Source organism: Aquarana catesbeiana, linkage group LG05, assembly GCF_042186555.1.
Source record: "Aquarana catesbeiana isolate 2022-GZ linkage group LG05, ASM4218655v1, whole genome shotgun sequence".
Classification (NCBI taxonomy): Eukaryota; Metazoa; Chordata; class Amphibia; order Anura; family Ranidae; genus Aquarana; species Aquarana catesbeiana.
Window position 1 is genome coordinate 421,315,765 of NC_133328.1, and position 21,914 is coordinate 421,337,678.

General features: G+C 41.0%; 1 protein-coding gene across 1 annotated transcript in view; it reads right to left on the bottom strand.

Moving 5' to 3' along the window:
- Positions 1 to 21,914, bottom strand: part of LOC141146038 (1,25-dihydroxyvitamin D(3) 24-hydroxylase, mitochondrial-like) — a 92,135-nt gene that overhangs the window by 47,869 nt on the left and 22,352 nt on the right. Inside the window, exon 2 of the mRNA XM_073632799.1 lies at positions 17,461 to 17,651. Coding sequence (XP_073488900.1) covers positions 17,461 to 17,651 — 191 coding nt within the window. The remainder of the gene's footprint in view (positions 1 to 17,460; positions 17,652 to 21,914) is intronic.

Genomic DNA, 21,914 nt, shown 5'->3' on the forward strand with positions numbered 1-21,914 from the left:
TCGAGTTCTGGAGTGGTTCCCTCGTCCTCTGATCAAAGCATCAACCTTGATAGAACAGGATATGTCATTGGACGACCTCAGGGCACTTCTCTGGGGATCCGACAAAACCTATAAATCCATCACAAGCCTATCCCCCCTCACCAGAGACGCCTTGGTGGTATGGTACCGGAAAAGAGAGACATACTCACTGTCTACTGAGCCGAGTCCCCTCACTCCCTTATTTGACAATCCAGCTCTCCCAGAAGGTAGCCTTGTACACAATCTGGGAGGTTACTTGAGAAACCCCTGGCCTACAGCACAACAATTTGTAGATTCGGAGACAGGTACCTTCGTGACTCCCCATAGTACAGCTGCCTCTAAGGTGACATGGCTTACTCGTTTACACTTAACCTCCTACTCCAAGAAACTTCATGCCTCCAATCTCATACACAGGCCTCTGACTGGATTCAAACAACTAACCACTTACACAGAGACCCCTCGCCACACTCTATCACTGGTGTATAGGATGTCAATAGATTACACTCCTAACAACCTTCCTAAATACACCACTGCATGGTCGGAGGAGCTGGGAAAAGACATAACAGAGGCAGAATGGGGTAAAGCATTTCTTTTTACCCATAAATCATCTATCTCGAGTTGCACCCAGGAAAAAAACTATAAATTAATATCAAGGTGGTACCGGGTCCCAACTACTCTCAGGACTATGTTCCCATCTGCATCCGACGTCTGCTGGAGATGTAACTCCGCTACAGGCTCGTATAAACATATCTGGTGGGAATGTGATGTGATTCGGCCTTTTTGGACACAAATTTTTAAAATTTATAATGAGATCTATGACAAATCTCTCACACCTTCCCCCATCATAGCACTTCTCTCCTATCTTCCCGGGACCCTCAAATCCCAAAAACACAGTCTGCTCAAATTTTTCCTGAGCGCAGCGAGACAACTAATTCCTAGACATTGGAAAACTGCCTCTCCTCCATCCCTCATCGAATGGGTGGCTGAAATAAATGATATTATGCTCATGGAGGAGATGCAGGCTAAATCCATAGAAAAAGAAGCAAAGTTTTCGTTCATCTGGAGTATCTGGAGGCATTACTCTACTTCAGACAAATTAAGAAATAGACTTTCACCACTAAATACAACTTAAAAAACTGAGTTCTCCTAATTCCCCTCTTAACCTTTGTGTCATTATTACACAAACAGTTAGGTGTGGTCCGCTGCCTCTACCCCCCCCCCTACTCACTCCCCTTCTCGGGGTTCCCCCTTTTCTCATCATCCCTTTTCTTCTGTCTATTATTCTTTTAACTCCTCTATCCCTATATCTTTTCTTTTTTCGATAATCACTTTATGTGCCAAATATATTTGTAGCTGCCAGCATATATAATCTAGGCAGCCAAGAAACTCGAAAGTACTATCAACCCCGGTTCTGAGGGTACATATGGAAAATCTATCACCTCGGCCTCTGGAGCAGCAGGATCCCATTGGGGCTTCCGGGCCAGAGGTATAGACAGTATGATAATAACCTGCATTGTATCTGAACCTTTTTTTGTTACTAACATCTTTTCTAATCGCATTCACGCATGTAAAATTGTACTATATAAATGTTTACACGTTTATGTTGTGGATCGGTGTACCCTATGTTTGGGTCCTGATCTAGCTCTTGTACTTTTCTGTTTTTAATGTGAAAAAACAAATAATAAAAATATATTGAACCTAAAAGTGGACAGAGTAGGAGATAGCCAGACAGATTGGGGCAGAGAGTTCAAGAGGATGGAAAAGCTCTGAAGAAGTCCTGGAGACAAGCATGGAAGGAGGAGATAATAGTGGTAAGGAGCAGGACAGTTTGGGTGATATATTGAGATAAGAATGGTGGTGTAGCATGGGGCAGTGTTGTTAATGGCTTTGTGTGTTATTATTAGTATTTTGATTTTATTTGTTGAGCAATCAGAAGCCAGTAGAGGGATTGGCAGAGAGGGATGGCAGACACTGAGTGGTACAGTGGATGAGTCTGGTGGTGGCATTCATGATAGACTGAAGGGGGGTGGCCTCTGTAGATGTAAGCCTATGAGGAGGGAGTTGCAATAGTAAGGTCAAAGATAAGGGAGTGAAATAGTTGCTTGGTGGTTTCATTGGTTAAAAAGGGGCCTAGTTTACGGTGGTGAAATCTACAAGCTTTGGATAATGATTAGATTTTTAGCTGAAAGAACAGGTCAGAGTCAATGATTAAACCTAATATATAAAATCGCACTCATCAAAAGTATATTGTGAAATAAATTGAATAATATGCTTGTAGTGTTGTGACACACAAACCAATAAACAAGTCATATGTGTTTAAAACAACAAAAGTGACAGTTAACACATAATCAGTTTAAATAAAAAAAGCAGAAACGTAGTGACTCAGTCCTTTAAAATGATTAAACCTAGCAACCAGGCATGAGGATAAAGACTGATAGTTGTATTATTGATTGTGATGGAGAAGTGGGGGGAGAGAGCATGGGCGAGGGCAATATTATAAGCTCAGTTTTATAAAAACTGAGTTTAACGGCTTGCCAACCATGTCCTGTCAGGGGAGAGAAGACTGATCGTGTGTTCCTTGTATATAGGGACACCGATCAGTCTCCTCCCCAAGTCAGTCCCCTCCTCCCACAGTTAGAATCACTCTCTAGGTAACACATTTAACCCCTTGATCGCCCCCTAGTGTTAACTCCTTCCCTGCCAGTGACATTTATATAGTAATCAGTGCATTTTTATAGCACTGATCGCTGTGTAAATGTGAATGGTCCCAATATAGCGTCAAAAGTGTCCGATATGTCTGCCGCAATGTCAGAATCACGATAAAAATCACAGATCGCCTCCATTACTAGTTAAAAAAAAATAATAATAATAAAAATGCCATAAATCTATCCCCTATTTTGTAGGCGCTATAACTTTTGCGCAAACCAATCAATATACGCTTATTGCAATTTTTTTACCAAAAATATGTAGAAGAATACATATTGGCCTAAACTGAGATTTTTTTTTTTAATGGGTTTTTTATTATAGCAAGAAGTAAAAAATATTGTGTTTTTTTTTCAAACTTGTTGCTCTTCTTTTGTTTATAGCACAAAAAATAAAAACCGCAGAGGTGATCAAATACCACCAAAAGAAAGCTCTATTTGTGAGAAAAAAAATGATAAAAATATGGGTACAAGCTTGCATGACTGCACAATTGTTACTCAAAAAGTTACAGCACTGAAAATTGGCCTGGGCAGGAAGGGGGTGAAAATGCCCTGTATTGAAATGGTTAATAAAGGACCTGTCAAAAACTGGTGTGTTTTTTATTAACTTTGACTTTTTTAGATGAATGAGTAGGGGTACCCCTACTCATTCACATAGGGGGGCCGGGATCTGAGGGCCCCTTTGTTAAATGGGGTTTCTAGATCCTGATAAGTCAACCCCCGCACCCCAATAACCACTAAGCCAGGGTTGTGGGGAAGAGGCTCTCGTCCCCATCAACATGAGGACAAGGTGCTTTGGCTCATCCCCCCCTTTCCTGACCTGCCAGGCTGCATGCTTGAATAAGGGTCTGGTATGGATTTTGGGGGGACCACACACCATTTTTTAAAAAAAATTGGTGCTGTGTTCCCCTTAAAATTCATTCCAGACCCAAAGGGCCTGGTATGGATAGGGGGGACCCCACACTGTTTTTTTTTTTTTTTGGATTGCTGGCAACTAAAGAACTAAATGAAACTAAACAAATTACGAATCAACAAAACCAAGTTAGTAACAAAATAAATCTATCCAAATGAAACTAAACAACTATTTACATTCTTCACATGTTTAGAGCTGGTTATGATTGTAGGTATTTTTTTTTTTTTTTCGCTTGTTTACCCTAAAAATTGTAGTCTGTAGCATTAGCAGCAGGGATTTTGTAGTCATTGGTAATCCAAGACTGGTTCCTCTGTGTACCAAAAGGCTTCTTCATAATAAGAGCTGTGAAATAGACCCCCTCAGGAACTAGTTGTAGCTAGCTCAATTGGTTGTTTAGAAAAAAAACTGGATGCATTCCTAAATGCAAGGAAAATAAGACCAGAAATATTTGATCAGGGAATATTTGATTGCCTTAAGGGATCAGGAAGGAATCTTTTTCCTCTGTTGGAGCAAATTTGACCCCACTTTAGAAAAGATTTTTTGCATTATCAATTGTGAGTATAGGGTTCTGTTTATGGTTGTTTATGTATTTATTATTTTCTTTCATCGGTTTTAGGTGATATACTTGTGTCATTTTCCAAACTAATGAACTAAAATTGTTCTCAACAATCTCAGCAACCAATGTACAACTACTGGGCTCTGGGAATAGTTAAACATTCACTTGAAGGCTTGCCCCACTTGAAGGCTTGCTCCATCTCTTCACCACCAGCACCCTAACTTTCCTTCTCATAGTCCTACTCGGCTTCCTGTTGCCTTTGTCAGTGGAAGCAGTAGGAAAATGTTCTTGCTGGCCCTAGGATAGTGCAAGTCCTCCTCTTCCCCCTGTGGCTGTGCCTTCAGTGCCTGGTCCATTGTCTCTATAAAAGGTGTCAACATGCTGCATGCATCCTGAGTCATCATGATAGTGAAAAGAACCCAAGTTCCCCACAGCCTGCCCTCATACCCTAATCCATAATATTAAACAATATCCCTTGATTACTGAGGCATATGCTGCTGGCTAGTAAATCCTCAGATTCACATAAGAAAGCCCTTTTTTGAGTCCATTCAAGTTTAACTGGAGCCCTGAGGAAGGGGGAATGTTTTCTGGCCCTGAAACGTGTTGTTTTTTTTTGTGAAAGCCAATAGACAAAAGTCCAAATAGAGTAATTTGGATTTATCTTTTGGTCTGGCACTCCTTCTATTGGTGCATGTTTTTTTCTAATATCTTAATCACACAGGTACACTCCTGGCACAACCTCTGCAACATGGCCAATGTTGTGTTCCACAACCAGGGGTGTCACAGATGAGGCAGTTGCCAAGCAGCCTGTGTTGGCACTGCATTTTTGTCAGGCACCTAAAGTGACCACAAACCCTTCTGGCCTGACAACAGAACCTTCTTCAAGCCAGAGTACCTAATGAAGAACCGCTGTTTCAGCAGGTTGAGTACATGTGCCAAGCAAAGTACATGTGTAAATTTTACCTGGTAAAAAGCAACTAGCAGGTTAGTGTTGTTGTCAAACATGACCTTTTCTGACTGAAGATGGTATGTAGTCAGCCACCTCTTCTGGGGATGGAGAGATGCCAGGAGCTCTGACCAAGTGTGGCTCTTATTACCTAGACATACAAGCTGCAAAACAGCATGACAGCACCTCCATATGCTCAGTGGCACTTAAGGAAATACTGGTTCAGAGAATGAGGTGAGTAAAAAGGAAGGGGTACAGGTGAGTGCTCTGTCCCCAACATACAAGACACATGGTGGCATCACTAGCTTCAGTGGTGTGCCCCATAGTGCATCCTTTCCAACAGCCAGCAGGCTGACCCAGTGTCCACTGTCCAGGATAGTAGCATTTCTGTCTATGCTTACCAGAGCATGTGTTATGGTCATGTGTACCCATCCTCTAATAGCTTTATTCTATTAGATGGAATGACAGCAGCTGCAAAACAAACATTTCATGTATCAATGCAAAAAAAAGTTTTAAAAACGGACGGTTTTTCAGGAGCAGAGATTTTAATAATGCTTAAAGTGAAACAATAAAAATGAAATATTCCTTTAAATATCATGCCTGGGGGGGTCCCCTTAGTCTACCTGTAAAGTAGCGCATTTTTCCCATGTTCATAACAGTCCTGCAGCAAAATGACATTTCTAAAGGAAAAAATGTCATTTAAAATTGCTCGCGGATATAATGTATGGCCGAATCCCGGCAATATACATAAAAAATCATTGTAAAAAAGGTTTGGGTTCCCCCCAGTCCATTACCAGGCCTTTCTGGTCTGGTATGGTATTTTAAGGGGAACACCAGACCAAAATTAAAAAAATGACGTAGGGTTCCTCCCTAAAATCCATACCAGGCCCTTCAGGTCTTGTATGGATATTAAGGGAAACCTTGCACCAAAATAAAAAAAAAATGGCGTTTGGGTCCCCCCAAAATCCATACTAGACCCTTATACAAGCATGCAACCTGGCAGGCTGCAGGAAAAGGGGGGGATGAGAGAGCACCCCCCTCCTGAACCGTACCAGGCCACATGCCCTCAACATGTTGACACACCCTTTGCAGCTCTAACAGCTTCAAATCTTCTAGGAAGGCCGTCCACAAGGTTTAGGAGTGTGTCTATGGGAATGGTTGACCATTCTTCCAGAAGCACATTTGTGAGGTCAGGCACTAATGTGGACCAGAAGGCCTGGCTTTGTCTCAAAGATGTTCTATTGGGTTGAGGTAAGGTCTCTGTGCAGGCCAGTCAAGTTCCTCCACCCCAAACTCATTCATCCATGTCTTTATGGACCTTGCTTTGTGCACTGGTGTGCAGTCATATTGGAACAGGAAGGAGCCATCCCCAAACTGTTCCCACAAAGTTGGGAGCATGAAATTGTCCAAAATGTCTTGGTGTGCTGACGCCTTAAGAGTTCCGTTCACTGGAAGTAAGGGGCCAAGCCCAACCCCACACCATAGTCCCCCCTCCACCAAAGGATTTGGACTAGACATGTGCAGTTCATTTAGTTTCAAATTGAAATTCGGACAAATTTTCAGTTTTTGGAAATTTGGATTTATCTGATTTTCAAATTACAATAGTACCGAATTTAAACAAATCCGAAATAACGAAAAAAAAAAATTCGGATGAAATTCTAATTTAAATTGATTCAAATAGTTTTCGATTTCAAATAATTTTCGATTTGTTTTCCAATTTCCAAAGAGAATAAAACAGAATAGAAAATAAAGAAATAGAATAGAAAAAAATAGGATGGAATAGAAAAGAACATAACAGAAAATAAAAGAATATAATATAATAGAGTAAAACAGAACAAAACAGAATAGAAAATAAAAGAACAGTATAGAAAAGAAATGAATAGAATAAAAAAAGAATAGAATAAAATAGAATATAACCATCTTCTGAAATTTTAATTTCAAATAAATACATTAGAATTTGAAAACATAAGAAAAGAATAGAATAGAATAGAATAGACTAGAATAGAATAGAATAGAATTTAAAAAAAACAATAGAATAGAATAGAATAGAAAGAACATAACTGTTTCCCAAATTACATTTAAATAGAATAGAAAATAATAGATTAGAATAGAATAAAATAGAAAATAACAGAATAGTATAGAAAAAAACAGAATAGAATAGAAAATATTAGAAAAAAATAGAATAGAAAAGAATAAAATAAACAAATAGAAAAAGAATAGAATAAAAAAAACAGTAGAATAGAATAGAATAGAAAGACCATTTCCCAAAATTCAAATATAATCACTTCAAATTTGAATAGAATAGAAAAGAATAAATTAGAATTGGAAGATGGTTATATTCTTTCTAGTGTTTTTCTCTATACGAATCTGTTATTTTCTATTCTATCCTAATCTATTCTTTTCTATTCTATTCAAATTCGAATTGATTCTGTTTGAATTTTGGGAAATGGTTATATTATTTCTATTCTATTATATTCTATTGCTCTTTGAATTCTATTCTTTTGTATCCTATTCTTTTCTATTCGAATTTCAGAAGATGGTTATATTCTATTTTTTTTTCTATTCCATTCATTTCTATTGTATTCTATTCTATTTTTTCAGTTTGACTCTATTATAGTCTACGCTTTTATTCTCTGTTATATTATTTTCTATTCTATTCTATTTTTTCTATTCTACTCCTTTATTTTCTATTCTATTTGATTCTCTTTGGAAATTAGAAAACAAATCAAAAACTATTCGAAAATCGAAAAATGTTCAAATTCGAACTTGAAAACTATTTAAATTCTAAATTGTTTAGAAAACTATTCGCATTCGAAAAATTTGAATCAATTCGAATGCGAATAAAAAAGACAAATTCCAAAAACAAATTAAACAAATTTAACTAAATGAATTTATGTAAATAACGAATCAAATTGAAACGAAACAAAATGAAACCATTTTTTTAATTCTGCACATGTCTAACTTGGACCAGTGCACAAACAAGGTCCATAAAGACATGGATGGGCGAGTTTGGGGTGGAGGAACTTGACTGGCCTGCACCAAGTCTTTACCTCAACCTGATAGAACACCTTTGGGATGAATTAGAGTGGAGACTGCATGCCAAGACTTATCGTCCAACATCAATGCCTGACCTCACAAATGCGCTTCTGGAAGAATGGTCAAACATTCCTATAGACACACTCCTAAACCTTGTGGCCAGCCTTCCCAGAAAAGTCGAAGCTGTTATAGCCACAAAGGGTGGGCCAACTCAATATTGAACACCTGCCTATCCCAGACAGAGAGACGCATCTTGCTCGAGTGTCCACAGCTGCAGCCACATCAGGAGTGCCTCCTCCCCCTCCGGTTTCCAGGATTACACGGCTTCACACCCCGAGGGGGTTTTTGGGACTACAGCCACTTCTACACATCCACTGAAGACAGGCATATTAGACAGCCAAAACCATCAAAAACGAAAATACATTTAATATACAGTCCGATTACATTTGCAAGTCTGTAGTGTACGGTATATACTGTCCTGATCTACATCCCACCTAGAAAACCTGGACAAGGACTAGTATGGAACTTGGAATAATCAACTACCCACCACAGGACATCTCCTCCTACTAGCCACCCCTTTCCATGTACACGTGTCGGCCTACCGGCCCATACAGACTGTGCTCTTGTTCTCCTGGCTCTGATGAAGAGGTCAGCCCTTTTTAAATACTTGCCTCAACATGGGCATACCCCAATTTTAATTCATTTTTTAGTGCCTATTTTGTTACCTGTTTGTATGCTTTGTAGTATTTGTATGATTCAATAATTATATGTGTGTATTCCTATACATGATTAAACCATACTTGTTTTGATGTAAGCGTCTGATCACGCGCCTTCCATCCACCTCCTACCATACAACTCAATATTGAACCCTATGGACCAAGACTGGGATGCCATTAAAGTTCATGTGCGTGTAAAGACAGGCGTCCCAATACTTTTGACAATATAATGTACAAGGAGAGGTGAAGAGATTTAGATGTTTCTAGATGATCCACATTTTAACCATAGCGGTGGAATTCCTGTTTTTTTTTTTTTTGCAATTCCACAACTATAGCCCATGGTAACTGTTACCAAGTTTGGAAAGAAGATTTAGAGCCTGGTTTACGTAAAAGCTGACTGAAGAGCAATAATGTAAAAGGCAAGAGACCCTAATTAGATCTAAGGATTGCTACACATTAGGGATGTGCTTTATGTTCGGGTCGAACATGAGTTTGACTCGAACAATGGCTGTTCGCCCATTTGTTGAAAACTGAACATTATGGGGCGTTCGCGCCAAATTTGAGCGCCGCGTAACACCCCATAATGCACTGCGGGAGCGCAGTGCATTGCTGTATGATGATTGGCCAAAGCATGCACCATAACCTGCATGCTTTGGCCAATCCCAGCGCCCTCAGCTAAGAGAGCCATAATTGGCCAATCATGGCTCAGGGGGACTAAGTCCACGCCCCACACTACATAAGGCTGCCTGCACGTTGGCCCCATGTAGTGTGTTGTTGGCGTGGACGGAGAGAGAGTGTAACTTAGATTGAGCAGACAGGCAGGTTATTCAGTTAGCTGCAGTGTATTTAACCACTTCCCTACCGCGCATAGTGATATGACGGTGGCAGGAACCCTTTGTCCCTCCGGGCCGCCGTCATTAGATGTCTTTTACTTCCTGAGCCTCTAGGGGGCGCGCGCGCCCCCATCGTGTCACTAGGCCCCGGATGCGCGTGCCCGACGGTCGCGATGTCTGCCGGGCATGTGCGATTGCCCATGAACACAGCAGGACCATGGATCTGTGTGTGTAAACATACAGATCCACGTCCCGTCAGAGGAGAGGAGACCGATGGTGTGTTTCCAGTACAGAGGAACACTGAGCGGTCTCCTCCCCTTGTGAGTCCCCGCCCCCTACAGTTAGAATCACTCCCTAGGAAACATAATTAACCCCTTGATCACCCCCTAGTGTTAACCCCTTCCCTACCAGTCACATTTATGTAGTAATCAGTGCATTTCTTTTTTAGCACTGATCGCTGTATAAATGTGAATGGTCCCAAAATAGTGTCAAAAGTGTCCGAAGTGTCCCCCGCAATATCGCAGTAACGATAAAAATCGCAGATCGCCGCCATTACTAGTAAACAAAAATAACAATAAAAACGCCATAAATTTATCCCTATTTTGTAGACGCTATAACTTTTATGCAAACCAATCAATATACGCTTATTGCGATTTTTTTTACCAAAAATATGTAGAAGAATACATATTGGCCTAAACTGAGGAAAACATTTTTTTATGAGATATTTATTATAGCAAAAAGTAAAAAAATATTGTGTTTGTATTTGTTTATAGCGCAAAAAATAAAACCGCAGAGATGATCAAATACCACCAAAAGAAAGCTCTATTTGTGGGGAAAAAAATTATCAAAATTTCATATGGGTACAGTGATGCATGACCGCGCAATTGCCATTCAAAGTGTAACAGCGCTGAAAGCTGAAAATTGGTCTGGGCAGGAAGGGGGTGAAAATGCCCTGTATTGAAGTGGTTAATCTACATATATATACAGTCAGTGTCGTATATATATATATATTGAAGTGGTTAATATATATATATATATATATATATATATATATATATATATATATATATATATATTTCCAGACACTGCACCCCTGTTTTTTCTGAGCACATAGGATTGTGTGTATTGCACAATAGAGGACATCAGCACATTGCACTTTATGTTCTTTCACACTTATGCACTTAGTTGCATGTTACCTGGACTGTATTTTTATTAATTTTCTGTTCTGGTCAGCAGATTATATTAGGATAATATATTGCTGGGACACTGTTGTTGATGTATTGGATGTGTTCTGGTCACTTAGCACTTGCACTGTTACATGCATTTTTTTGCACATTTACATAAGTATAATTGTTTAGGATGCATTTATAGTTACTGTTGCTCTGATATAGATTTTAAGATTTTTATTGCAACTGTTACTTGTTTATATTGAGTCGTCTTTGCACATGCATTTATTTCCACCCACACAGGATTTTATTATTTATTTCTACTATTGCATTATTGTGTCAGTTTTTTGCACATATTTATGCGTTTTATTACTATGGGGTATCAACATGAAGCTTAATTGATTATCCCATTAGTGGCCTGCACCACACTTTTAGTTTTTGACGCACATCACACACAGCAGTTTTCTGTTTTGGATAGCGCAGCACCTCCCCCCTCCATTTTTGCTTATTTTGGGCTTGTGTTTGACCCATTTTCGGTGCGTGCAGCTGTCCATCACGGTAGCGCAGGAATATTCACACCACATTTCAGTGTCGTCTATCTATCTATTTATCTATCTATCTATCTATCTATCTATCTATCTATCTATCTATCTATCTATCTATCTATCTATCTATCTATCTATCTATCTATCTATCTATCTATCTATCCACTGCATCCAGTTTAGCTATATCTGACTGCAGGCCATTCCTGGTGTACTTTTTCTAATATACTTCAGGCAGGTTATTCAGTTAGCTGCAGTGTATTTAATATAGATATATATGTATATATATATATATATATATATATATATATATATATATATATATACACACACACAGTGGATGCAGTGGATATATTATATATATATATATATATATATATATATATATATATATATATATATATATATATATATATATATATATATATATATATATATATATATATATATCCACTGCATCCAGTGTAGCCAAGCCTATACAGTATCTGACTGCAGGCCATTCCTGGTGTACTTTTTCTAATATACTTCAAGCGGTGTACACAGTACAGAATACCATGCATCCATAGTGCAGTTGCTAATACTTTTCTGGTGGTGTACACAATACAGTACACCTGTAGTTGTTATTACACCTCCGTTTGTGTACACAGTACCGTGCACCCATAGTGCAGTTGCTACTACTTTTCTGGTGGTGTACACAATACATACAGTGCACCCTTAGTTGTTATTACACTTCTGTTGGTGTACACAATGTCGTGCACCCCTAGTGTAGTTGCTACTACTTTTCTGGTGGTGTACACAGTACACAATACATACAGTACACCCATAGTTGCTATTACACTTCTGTTGGTGTACACAGTACCATGCACCCATAGTGCAGTTGCTACTACTTTTCTGGTGGTGTACACAGTCAACAATACATACAGTACACCCATAGTTTTTATTACACTTCTTTTGGTGTACACAGTACCGTGCACCCATAGTGCAGTTGCTACAACTTTTCTGGTGGTGTACACAGTACACAATAGATACAGTGCACCCATAGTTGTTATTATACTTTTGTTGGTGTACACAGTACCTTGCACCCATAGTGCAGTTGCTACTACTTTTCTGGTGGTGTACACAGTACACAATACATACAGTGCACCCATAGTTGTTATTACACTTCTGTTGGTGTACACAGTACCGTGCACCCCTAGTGCAGTTGCTACTACTTTTCTGGTGGTGTACACAGTACACAATACAGTGTAGTTTTTTTTTGCTAAATAAAATTTACAACATGTCTGGAAGGCCACCAAGGAGAGGCAGACGCTCACAGCAGGCCAATAAAAGAGGGCAAGCAGGCTCTGTGTCCACAGTCGACAGTGCTGGTAATGGACACGGTGCATCCTCAGCACGTGGCCGTGGGTCACGCTTGTCCTTTTTTTTTCCTGCAGCTGGCCATGTTATTAAGCCACAACATGCATAAGAGTTGGTGGAATGGATAACAAAGCCGTCCTCATCCTCCTCATCCACTGTGACCCAGGCTCAGAGCAATGCTCCATAGGCGTTCAAGGGGCTACACAAGCACTCAGGCAAAAAGATGCCATGCGGTGCTTGAGTTGGTGTGCTTAGGGGACAGGAGCCACACTGAGGCAGAGATTCTGGCAGCTCTGCAGGGGCAAGCTCAGAGGTGGTTGACGCCACACCAGCCTCAGCCAAGAATGGTTGTATGCGACAATGGCAGCAACCTCCTCTCCGCCCTCCGACAGGGACACTTGACCCATGTTCCCTGTTTGGCTCACATCCAGAATTTGGTGGTGCAGTGGTTCTTGAGCAGGTACCTGGGCTTACAGGATCACCTGAGGCAGGCCAGGAAAGTCTGTGGTCATTTCCGCTGATCATATGATGCCAGTGCTCGGCTGGCTGATATTCAAAAAAATTGCAACCTGCCCAAGAACTGCCTCATTTGTGACATGCCCACCAGGTGGAACTGGTGCAGTGGCTGCACATGCAGCAGAGGGCCATCAATGAGTACCTGTGTGAGTATGGCACCAGGACAGGGTCAGGGGAGGGTCAGGGGAGCTTGGCTTTTTTTTGTCACGCCAGTGGCTACTGATCAAGGATGCATGCACTGCCCTGTCACCATTTGAGGAGGCCACGAGGATGGTGAGCAGTGACAGTGCATGCATCAGTGATACTGTCCCTCTTGTCTTCCTGTTGGAGCACACGCTTCGTGGAATAATGGACAGGGCACTTGAGCCAGAACAGTGGGAGGAAGAGGAGGACTTCCTTACCTCTCAAGGCCCCCTTTATCCAGATAGTATTCCTGCAGGCCCGCCGATCACACAGGAAGAAGAAGAGGAGGAGGACTGTGTCAACATGGAGGATAACACTCAGCATCAGCAGCAGTCTTCAAGGGATTGTTTTCAGTCCCCAGAAACCCATGGAGTTGTACGTGGCTGGGAGGAGGTGGTTGAGGATTATGTGATCCTTAGTGACCCAGAGGACTCAGGATTGAATTTCTGCAAACTTATGCTGCATGGCCTCCCTGATCCTGCAAAGCCTGCGAAAGGACCCTAGGATTTGTGGTATCAAGGAGAGTGATCATTAATGGCTGGCAACCCTTCTTGATCCACGTTACAAGGGTAAGGTTGCAGAACTTATCCAGCCTTCACAGAGGGAGCAGAGGATGAAACATCTTCGGGGTGCCTTGCAGAAAGGTTTGTGCAATGCATTTCCAGAGCCTGGGAGGTTACAATTTCGTGGTGCTGGACAGCGTGTTGCTGAGGCTTTGTTCAAACACAGAAAGAGCGGTGGAGAAGGTGACCAGCTGACCGATGCCTTCAGACAATTCTTCAATCCTCAGCGCCAAGGTCTGATCAACTCCAGCTACCATCGCCAGCATCTGAATTACATGGTGCAGGAATATCTAGGGGCAAGAGCAGACTTGGAGACCTTTCCAACAGAACATCCACTGGGTTACTGGGTCTTGAGGATGGACCACTGGCCAGAGCTTGCGCAATATGCAATTGAGCTACTGGCCTGTCCTGCATCCAGCGTTCTTTCTGAACGCACATTCAGTCCTGTCCACAGACTCTGTTGATCGGCTCACATTCATAAAAATGAATTGGTCTTGGATCACCAGCTACCAAGCACCTGATGCTGATGTAACCGATTGATTTTTCTATGGATGTGGGATCCCTTGAAGACTGCATATGCTGAGTGACTATCCTATTATGCTGAGTGACTATCCTATTCCTCCTCAATCTTCATGATGATAGCTTCTAAGAATATTTTTTGGTTCAGGGCACCACCTCCACTGCCTAAGGCCCAATTTTTCTGCCCCTGTTTAACAGGAGCACGTAATTGCAATTTTTGATCTAATATTTCACATCAGGGCCCATTCCTGCGCTCTACAAAAGTATCTGTGAGGGGTTTCAGTGTTGTGGCACCACCACCATTGCCTAAGGCCCAATTTTTCTGCCCCTGTTTAACAGGGGCACGTAATTACAATTTTTGATCTAATATTTCACAGCAGGGCCCGTTCCTGCACTCAACAAAAGTATCTGTGAGGGGTTGCAGTGTTGCGGCACTACCACCGCCTAAGGCCCAATTTTTCTGCCGCTGTTTAACAGGGGCACGTAATTGCAATTTTTGATCTAATATTTCACATCAGGGCCCGTTCCAGCGCTCAACAAAAGTATCTGTGAGGGGTTGCAGTGTTGTGGCACCACCACCATTGCCTAAGGCCCAATTTTTCTGCCCCTGTTTAACAGGGGCACGTAATTACAATTTTTGATCTAATATTTCACAGCAGGGCCCGTTCCTGCACTCAATAAAAGTATCTGTGAGGGGTTGCAGTGTTGCGGCACTACCACCGCCTAAGGCCCAATTTTTCTGCCCCTGTTTAACAAGGGCATGTCATTACAATTTTTGCTCTAATATTTCACAGCAGGGCCCGTTTCTGCACTCAACAAGAAAATCTGTGAGGGGTTACAGTGTTGTGGCACCACCACCACTGCCTAAGGCCCAATTTTTCTGCCCCTGTTTAACAGGGGTGCGTAATTACAATTTTTGATCTAATATTTCACAGCAGGGCCCGTTCCTGCGCTCAACAAAAGTATCTGTGAGGCTTTACAGTGTTGCGCCACCACCACCGCCTAAGGCCCAATTTTTCTGCCCCTGTTTAACAAGGGCATGTCATTACAATTTTTGCTCTAATATTTCACAGCAGGGCCCGTTTCTGCACTCAACAAGAGAATCTGTGAGGGGTTACAGTGTTGTGGCACCACCACCACTGCCTAAGGCCCAATTTTTCTGCCCCTGTTTAGAAGGGGCATGTAATTACAATTCTTGATATAATATTTCACAGCAGGGCCCGTTCCAGCGCCCACCAAGAGTAACTGTGAGGGCTTACAGTGTTCTGATACCACCAACGTCTAAGGCCCAATTTTCCGCAGAGTGTATAGGGCAGACCGTATAGTATATACAGTCGGTCCCCTATTTTCAAACATCCGACTTACAAACAACTCCTACTTACAAACGGAGGGAGACAACAGGAAGTGAGAGGAAATCTACCCCTAGGAAGGGAAAATTTTCTCCTGTAAGAGTTAATATGGGAAAAAGGTGTCTCCACTGATGCTTTATCACCAAGCCTAGTTTCCCTAATAACCCAAAATTTTCAAAATCCAATTGTCATTGGGACAGAAAGTGAGGTGAAATCTTCTGAACAGGGGCACAGACAGCAAAACAAATGTTACAGGGGTGATAACCCTTCCTTATGTTATCCAAAAAGCTTAATATTTCACAGCAGGGCCCGTTCTAGCGCCCACTAAGAGTAACTGTGAGGGCTTACAGTGTTCTGATACCACCAACGTCTAAGGCCCAATTTTCCACAGAGTGTATAGGGCAGGTCGTATAGTATATACAGTCGGTCCCCTATTTTCAAACATCCGACTTACAAACAACTCCTACTTACAAACGGAGGGAGACAACAGGAAGTGAGAGGAAATCTACCCCTAGGAAGGGAAAATTTTCTCCTGTAAGAGTTAATATGGGAAAAAGGTGTCTCCACTGATGCTTTATCACCAAGCCTAGTTTCCCTAATAACCCAAAATTTTCAAAATCCAATTGTCATTGGGACAGAAAGTGAGGTGAAATCTTTTGAACAGGGGCACAGACAGCAAAACAAATGTTACAGGGGTGATAACCCTTCCTTATGTTATCCAAAAAGCATAAAAATAGATTTTTTGGCTGAAGCTACACTTTAAAAATGTACCTGTTCCAAATTACAAACAGATACAACTTAAGAACAAACCTACAGTCCCTATCTTGTTTGTAACCAAAGGACCGCCTTTATACTGCTGTTCAGAGTATATAGGGCCTGGGGGCCCCATGCCTTTTTTTTTGTAATTAGGGTGCTGGGTTCCCCTTAATATCCACACCAGACCCAAAGGGCCTGGTAATGGGCTGGGGGGGGGGACCCATGCCATTTTTCTCAATGATTTTCATTTATATTGCCGGGACCCAACATTATATTACAGCCGCAAGCAGTTTTAAATTACTTTTATTCCTTTAGAAATGTCATTTTGTGCAGGGACTGTTCTAAACACAGGAAAAATGTGCCACTTTACAGGCATACTATAGTCACCCCCCAGGCACGATATTTAAAGGAATATTTCACTTTTATTGTTTCACTTTAAGCATCATTAAAATCACTGCTCCCGAAAAAACTGCCGTTTTTAAAACTTTTTTTTGCATTGATACATGTCCCCTGGGGCAGGACCCAGGTCCCCAAACACTTTTTATGACAATAACTTGCATATTAGCCATTCAAATTTTTAGAATGGATTTGATTACAACATACATATTACTCTTAGCATAAAAGTTTCATTTGATACATCACTGTGTAACTGAAAAAGCTGACATTCAGTATAAAGTATGTTTACATAGTGTATATAGTACCATGTATGCAAATTAATTTTCAAAGTGTGCTATGACATAAAATACATCTTTACATGATACAATCCCACACTAAAACAATGAGCACTTACAGTGTAAGCAGGCCATACTCTTCTCCTCTATATTCTCTGTACATTTTCCAAGGTTTAATCTCCATTCTTTTTGGATACATTGTTTCCTTTCTTAGAAGGGTTTCTAGTAAATCTGGGTCTCCAATTTGCACTGACTTAAAAATTCCAAGATTCATCTTGAAAATACCTCCAAACTGTTGATGATATTTTAACTAAAGAGAAACAGAACAGTGATCTCCAGCTTAAAATGATCACATTACTATTATTTATAACATAAAACGAAATATAACATTATGACAAGTACTATGCTATTTTGATGTGTTATGATGCTGATGATGATGATGATGATGACAAGAAGTAGCAATAGTAGTAGCAGTAGTAACAGAAGTAGTAGAATTGATGATAGCAGTAGAAACAAAATAACATAATATTTTAGTTACAGCAGGAGTACATCTTTAGAGTTAGTTATAAGAGCAAGCATAGTTACCATAATTTCATGTTGATTTTGTAGCCCTCCATTCCAAATAATATTAAGGAAACTTCCAATGCCAGGCAGGTCAACAGGACCTGGGATGTTACAAAAAGGCACAAGTCTTTTTGCCAAGCCAACACATTTGGTTGGTGTGTGAAAAAATGCCTTGTGTATTAAAATCTCAGGCATAGTAAGAGGCAACAGAAATGAAAAAGTCTTCATTGCAAGTGTATATACTCAACAAGCTTAACTACAATAATCAATCTAGAGTGCTGAATTTTCTAAGAGAAAAATGTGCTGGAGAAAAGTGTATGGGAACACAAGATAATCTTGTCTATATATGGGACAGTTCAAAAAAGGGCATACAGTACTCTTGGATATCATTGGTTTAAAGTTTCAAGGGGATGAGCTTTAAAGTGTTTGAAAATAACAGAATGTTTACACCAATAAAGTAAGACCTAGTTTGTCCTTCATTAATTGACCAGTTCAATAGTCTAATGTTCAAGTATACTACATCAAGTGCACTTCTTACAGTTCATGCAACTTCCTGCAGTAGCAAAGTCTAGCTAACAAAGCCAAGCCAAACAATAAACCTACTTACCAAACAGTTTTGAACACAATAGTATTTGATTTGGGAAAATATAATACCTACATTTAGCTTTGTATATTTATCTAAACACACCAATATCAAAATGATTTAAACATTATTATAAATATTTGTTAAGTTATAATAATAGGATGCAGTGTTTATAAAATGTTACCACACACTGTATTCAGTTTTTTTTTTAAATCTTCTTGGACTATATTAGGGAAGGACAACATAATTGCTCATATACTAAGACAAATTAAGTAACTTAAGCAACTGTCAGCACTGAGAAGTCCCTCCATACCAAAGGAGAGCCAGGAATGTACACAGCAGGTGCCAGCAAGGGCCAACACAGTAGCGGGTGGAGACAACGAGATGCAGGCTCTAGGAAAGAGTAGATGGGTGACAGTCAGGAAGGGTAGAGGTGGAAGTGCCAGGGAGGCTGATCCAGGGCTGGAACATCCCAATAAGTATGCCCATTGGTGACATTGGTGAAACCAGTCAGGGACCAGCACTGCTGGTGCTGAGGGACTCTCCTAGCTGCGGGGGAAAGAATTTCTCCAGTGAGAGTGGGGGGGGAGCGAAGGGAAAGGAAAGACAGATTCTAGTGGTAGGGGACTCAATTCTTAGAAGGACAGAGAGGGCAATCTGTAAGACCTGAAGCGCCGAACTGTATGTTGTCTACCGGGCACTCGGGTTCGGCACATCATGGATCTGGTGGACAGATTACTGTTAGGGGCTGGGGAAGACCCGCCTATAATGGTGCACATTGGCACCAATGACAAAGACAGAGGCAGATGGAGTGCTCTAAAGAACAATTTTAGGGACTTGGGAGCTAAATTGAGGAAAAGGACCTCCAAGGTAGTAGTCTCAGGAATACTACCGGTACATCGAGCCACCCCAGAAATGCAGAGGCAGATTAGGGAAGTAAACAAGTAGCTGAAGAGCTGGTTTAGTAAGGAGGGGTTTGGGTTCCTGGAGTACTGGGCTGACTTCTCAGTCGATCACCAGTACTATAGAAGGGACGGACTGCAGCTAAATGAGGAGGGTGCAGATCAGCTGGGAGTAAAGATGGCTAAAACGTTAGAGGGCTTTTCAAACTAGGAGACAGGGGGAGGTAGAGATAGTCAGGGTGGAACATATTCCAGAGGGTAGTATTGGGGATATTAGTGGTAGGTTGACTAAAGCAAATAACCCAAGGTAAGTTTAGTAACAAGTCCTAGTTGCAATCTCGGAACACCCAATAAGAGGATAGTATGCCACCGGTCTAAACTACGCGGCATGTTCACCAATGCCAGGAGCCTGGTGGACAAGATGGGTGAACTAGAGATACTGTTGTACAAGGAGGATTTGGATTTTGTGGGAATTTCAGAGACCTGGATCAACAGCTCTCATGATTGGCTGGCAACCATTCAAGGGTATATCCTTTATAGCAGGGATAGAGAGGGTAAAAAGGGGGAGGGGTATTCCTAAATATCAAGAATAATGTACAAGTGAATATGAGAGATGACATCACTAAGGGAGCTAGGGAGAAGGTGGAAACCTTATGGGTAGAGCTCCAAAGGGATGAAGCTAAGGGGAAAATATTACTGGGAGTATGCTATAGGCACCCTAACCTGAGGGAGGAGGGGGAGACGGATCTCCTATCACAAGATAGATTAGCAGCAAGGATGGGAAGTGTTATCATAATGGCGGATTTTAATTATCAAGACATAGACTGGGCGGAGGGAACCACACATTCGTCTAAGCTAAGACTCGCCAGTTACTAAATGTCTTGCAGGACAATTTCATGGTTCAGATGGTAGATGCACCAACTAGAAATAAAGCGTTACTGGATCTACAGATTACCAACAATACAGACCTGATCACAGATGAGGAAATATGGGGCAATTTAGAAAACAGCGATCACAGGTCAATTGGCTTCAGTATAAATAACACAAATAGGAAACATAAGGGGAATACAAAGACACTGAATTTCAAAAGAGCCAACTTCCCTAAACTACGGACCTTGTTAGAAGGCATGAATTGGGATAAATTCTTAGGAACAAAGAACACGGAGGAGAGATGGGTTTGCTTTAAGAGCAAATTAAATAAGGGCATTAGCCAATGCATCCCATTGGGTAATAAATTTAAAAGAGCGAACAAAAGTCCTGGATGGCTGGAAGGGAATCAGGGGGCTTCAGTAACCAAAACTGCAGTGTTTAACCTTATGACACATCACAGGAAGCACCTCCATGGTTAACAGAGGACAGAATTAAAATTAGTCTTGCGAAACTTAACATTAATAAATCACCGGGACCAGATGGCTTGCATCCGAGGTTACTTAGGGAACTCAGTCTCAAGTAATTGCCAGACCATTGTTCCTAATTTTTACTGACAGTCTACTGGCTGGAATGGTACCAGGTGATTGGAGAAAAGCCAATGTAGCACCAATATTTAAAAAGGGCCCAAAATACATCCCTAGGAATTAGAGACCATTTAGCCTAACATCAATAGTATGCAAGCTCTTGGAGGGGATGATAGGGGACTATATACAAGATTTTAGTAACGAGAACGGTATCATTAGCAGTAATCAGCATGAATTCATGAAGAATCGTTCTTGCCAAACCAATCTATTAACCTTCTATGAGGAGGTGAGTTGCCATCTAGATAAAGGAAGGCCCGTAGACGTGGTGTATCTGGATTTTGCAAAAGCATTTGACACAGTTCCTCCTAAACGTTTACTGTACAAAATAAGGTCTATTGGCATGGACCATAGGGTGAGTACATGGATTGAAAACTGGCTACAAGGGAGATTTTAAAGGGTGGTGATAAATGGGGAGTACTCTGAATGGTCAGAGGTGGGTAGTGGGGTCCCCCAGGGTTCTGTGCTGGGAACAATCCTATTTATTTTGTTTATAAACGACCTGGAGGATGGGGTAATCAGTTTAATCTCTGTATTTGTGGCCATACTAAGCTAAGCAGGGCAATAACTTCTCCGCAGGATGTGGAAACCTTGCAAAAAGATCTGAACAAATTAATGGGGTGGGCAATTACATGGCAAATGAGGTTTAATGTAGAAAAATTTAAAATAATGCATTTGGGTGGCAAACATATGAATGCAATCTATACACTAGGGGGAGAACCTCTGGGGGAATCTAGAATGAAAAAGGACCTGGGGGTCCTAGTAGATGATAGGCTCAGCAATAGCACGCAATGCCAAGCTGCTGCTAACAAAGCAAACAGAATATGGGCATGTATTAAAAAGGTGATCAACTCCAGAGATAAAATGATAATTCTCCCACACTACAAGACTCTGGTCCAGCGGCACCTAGAGTATTCTGTCCAGTTCTGGGCACCAGTCCTCTGGAAGGATGTACTGGAAATGGAGCAAGTACAAATAAGGGCAAATAAGCTAATAAAGGGTCTGGAGGATTA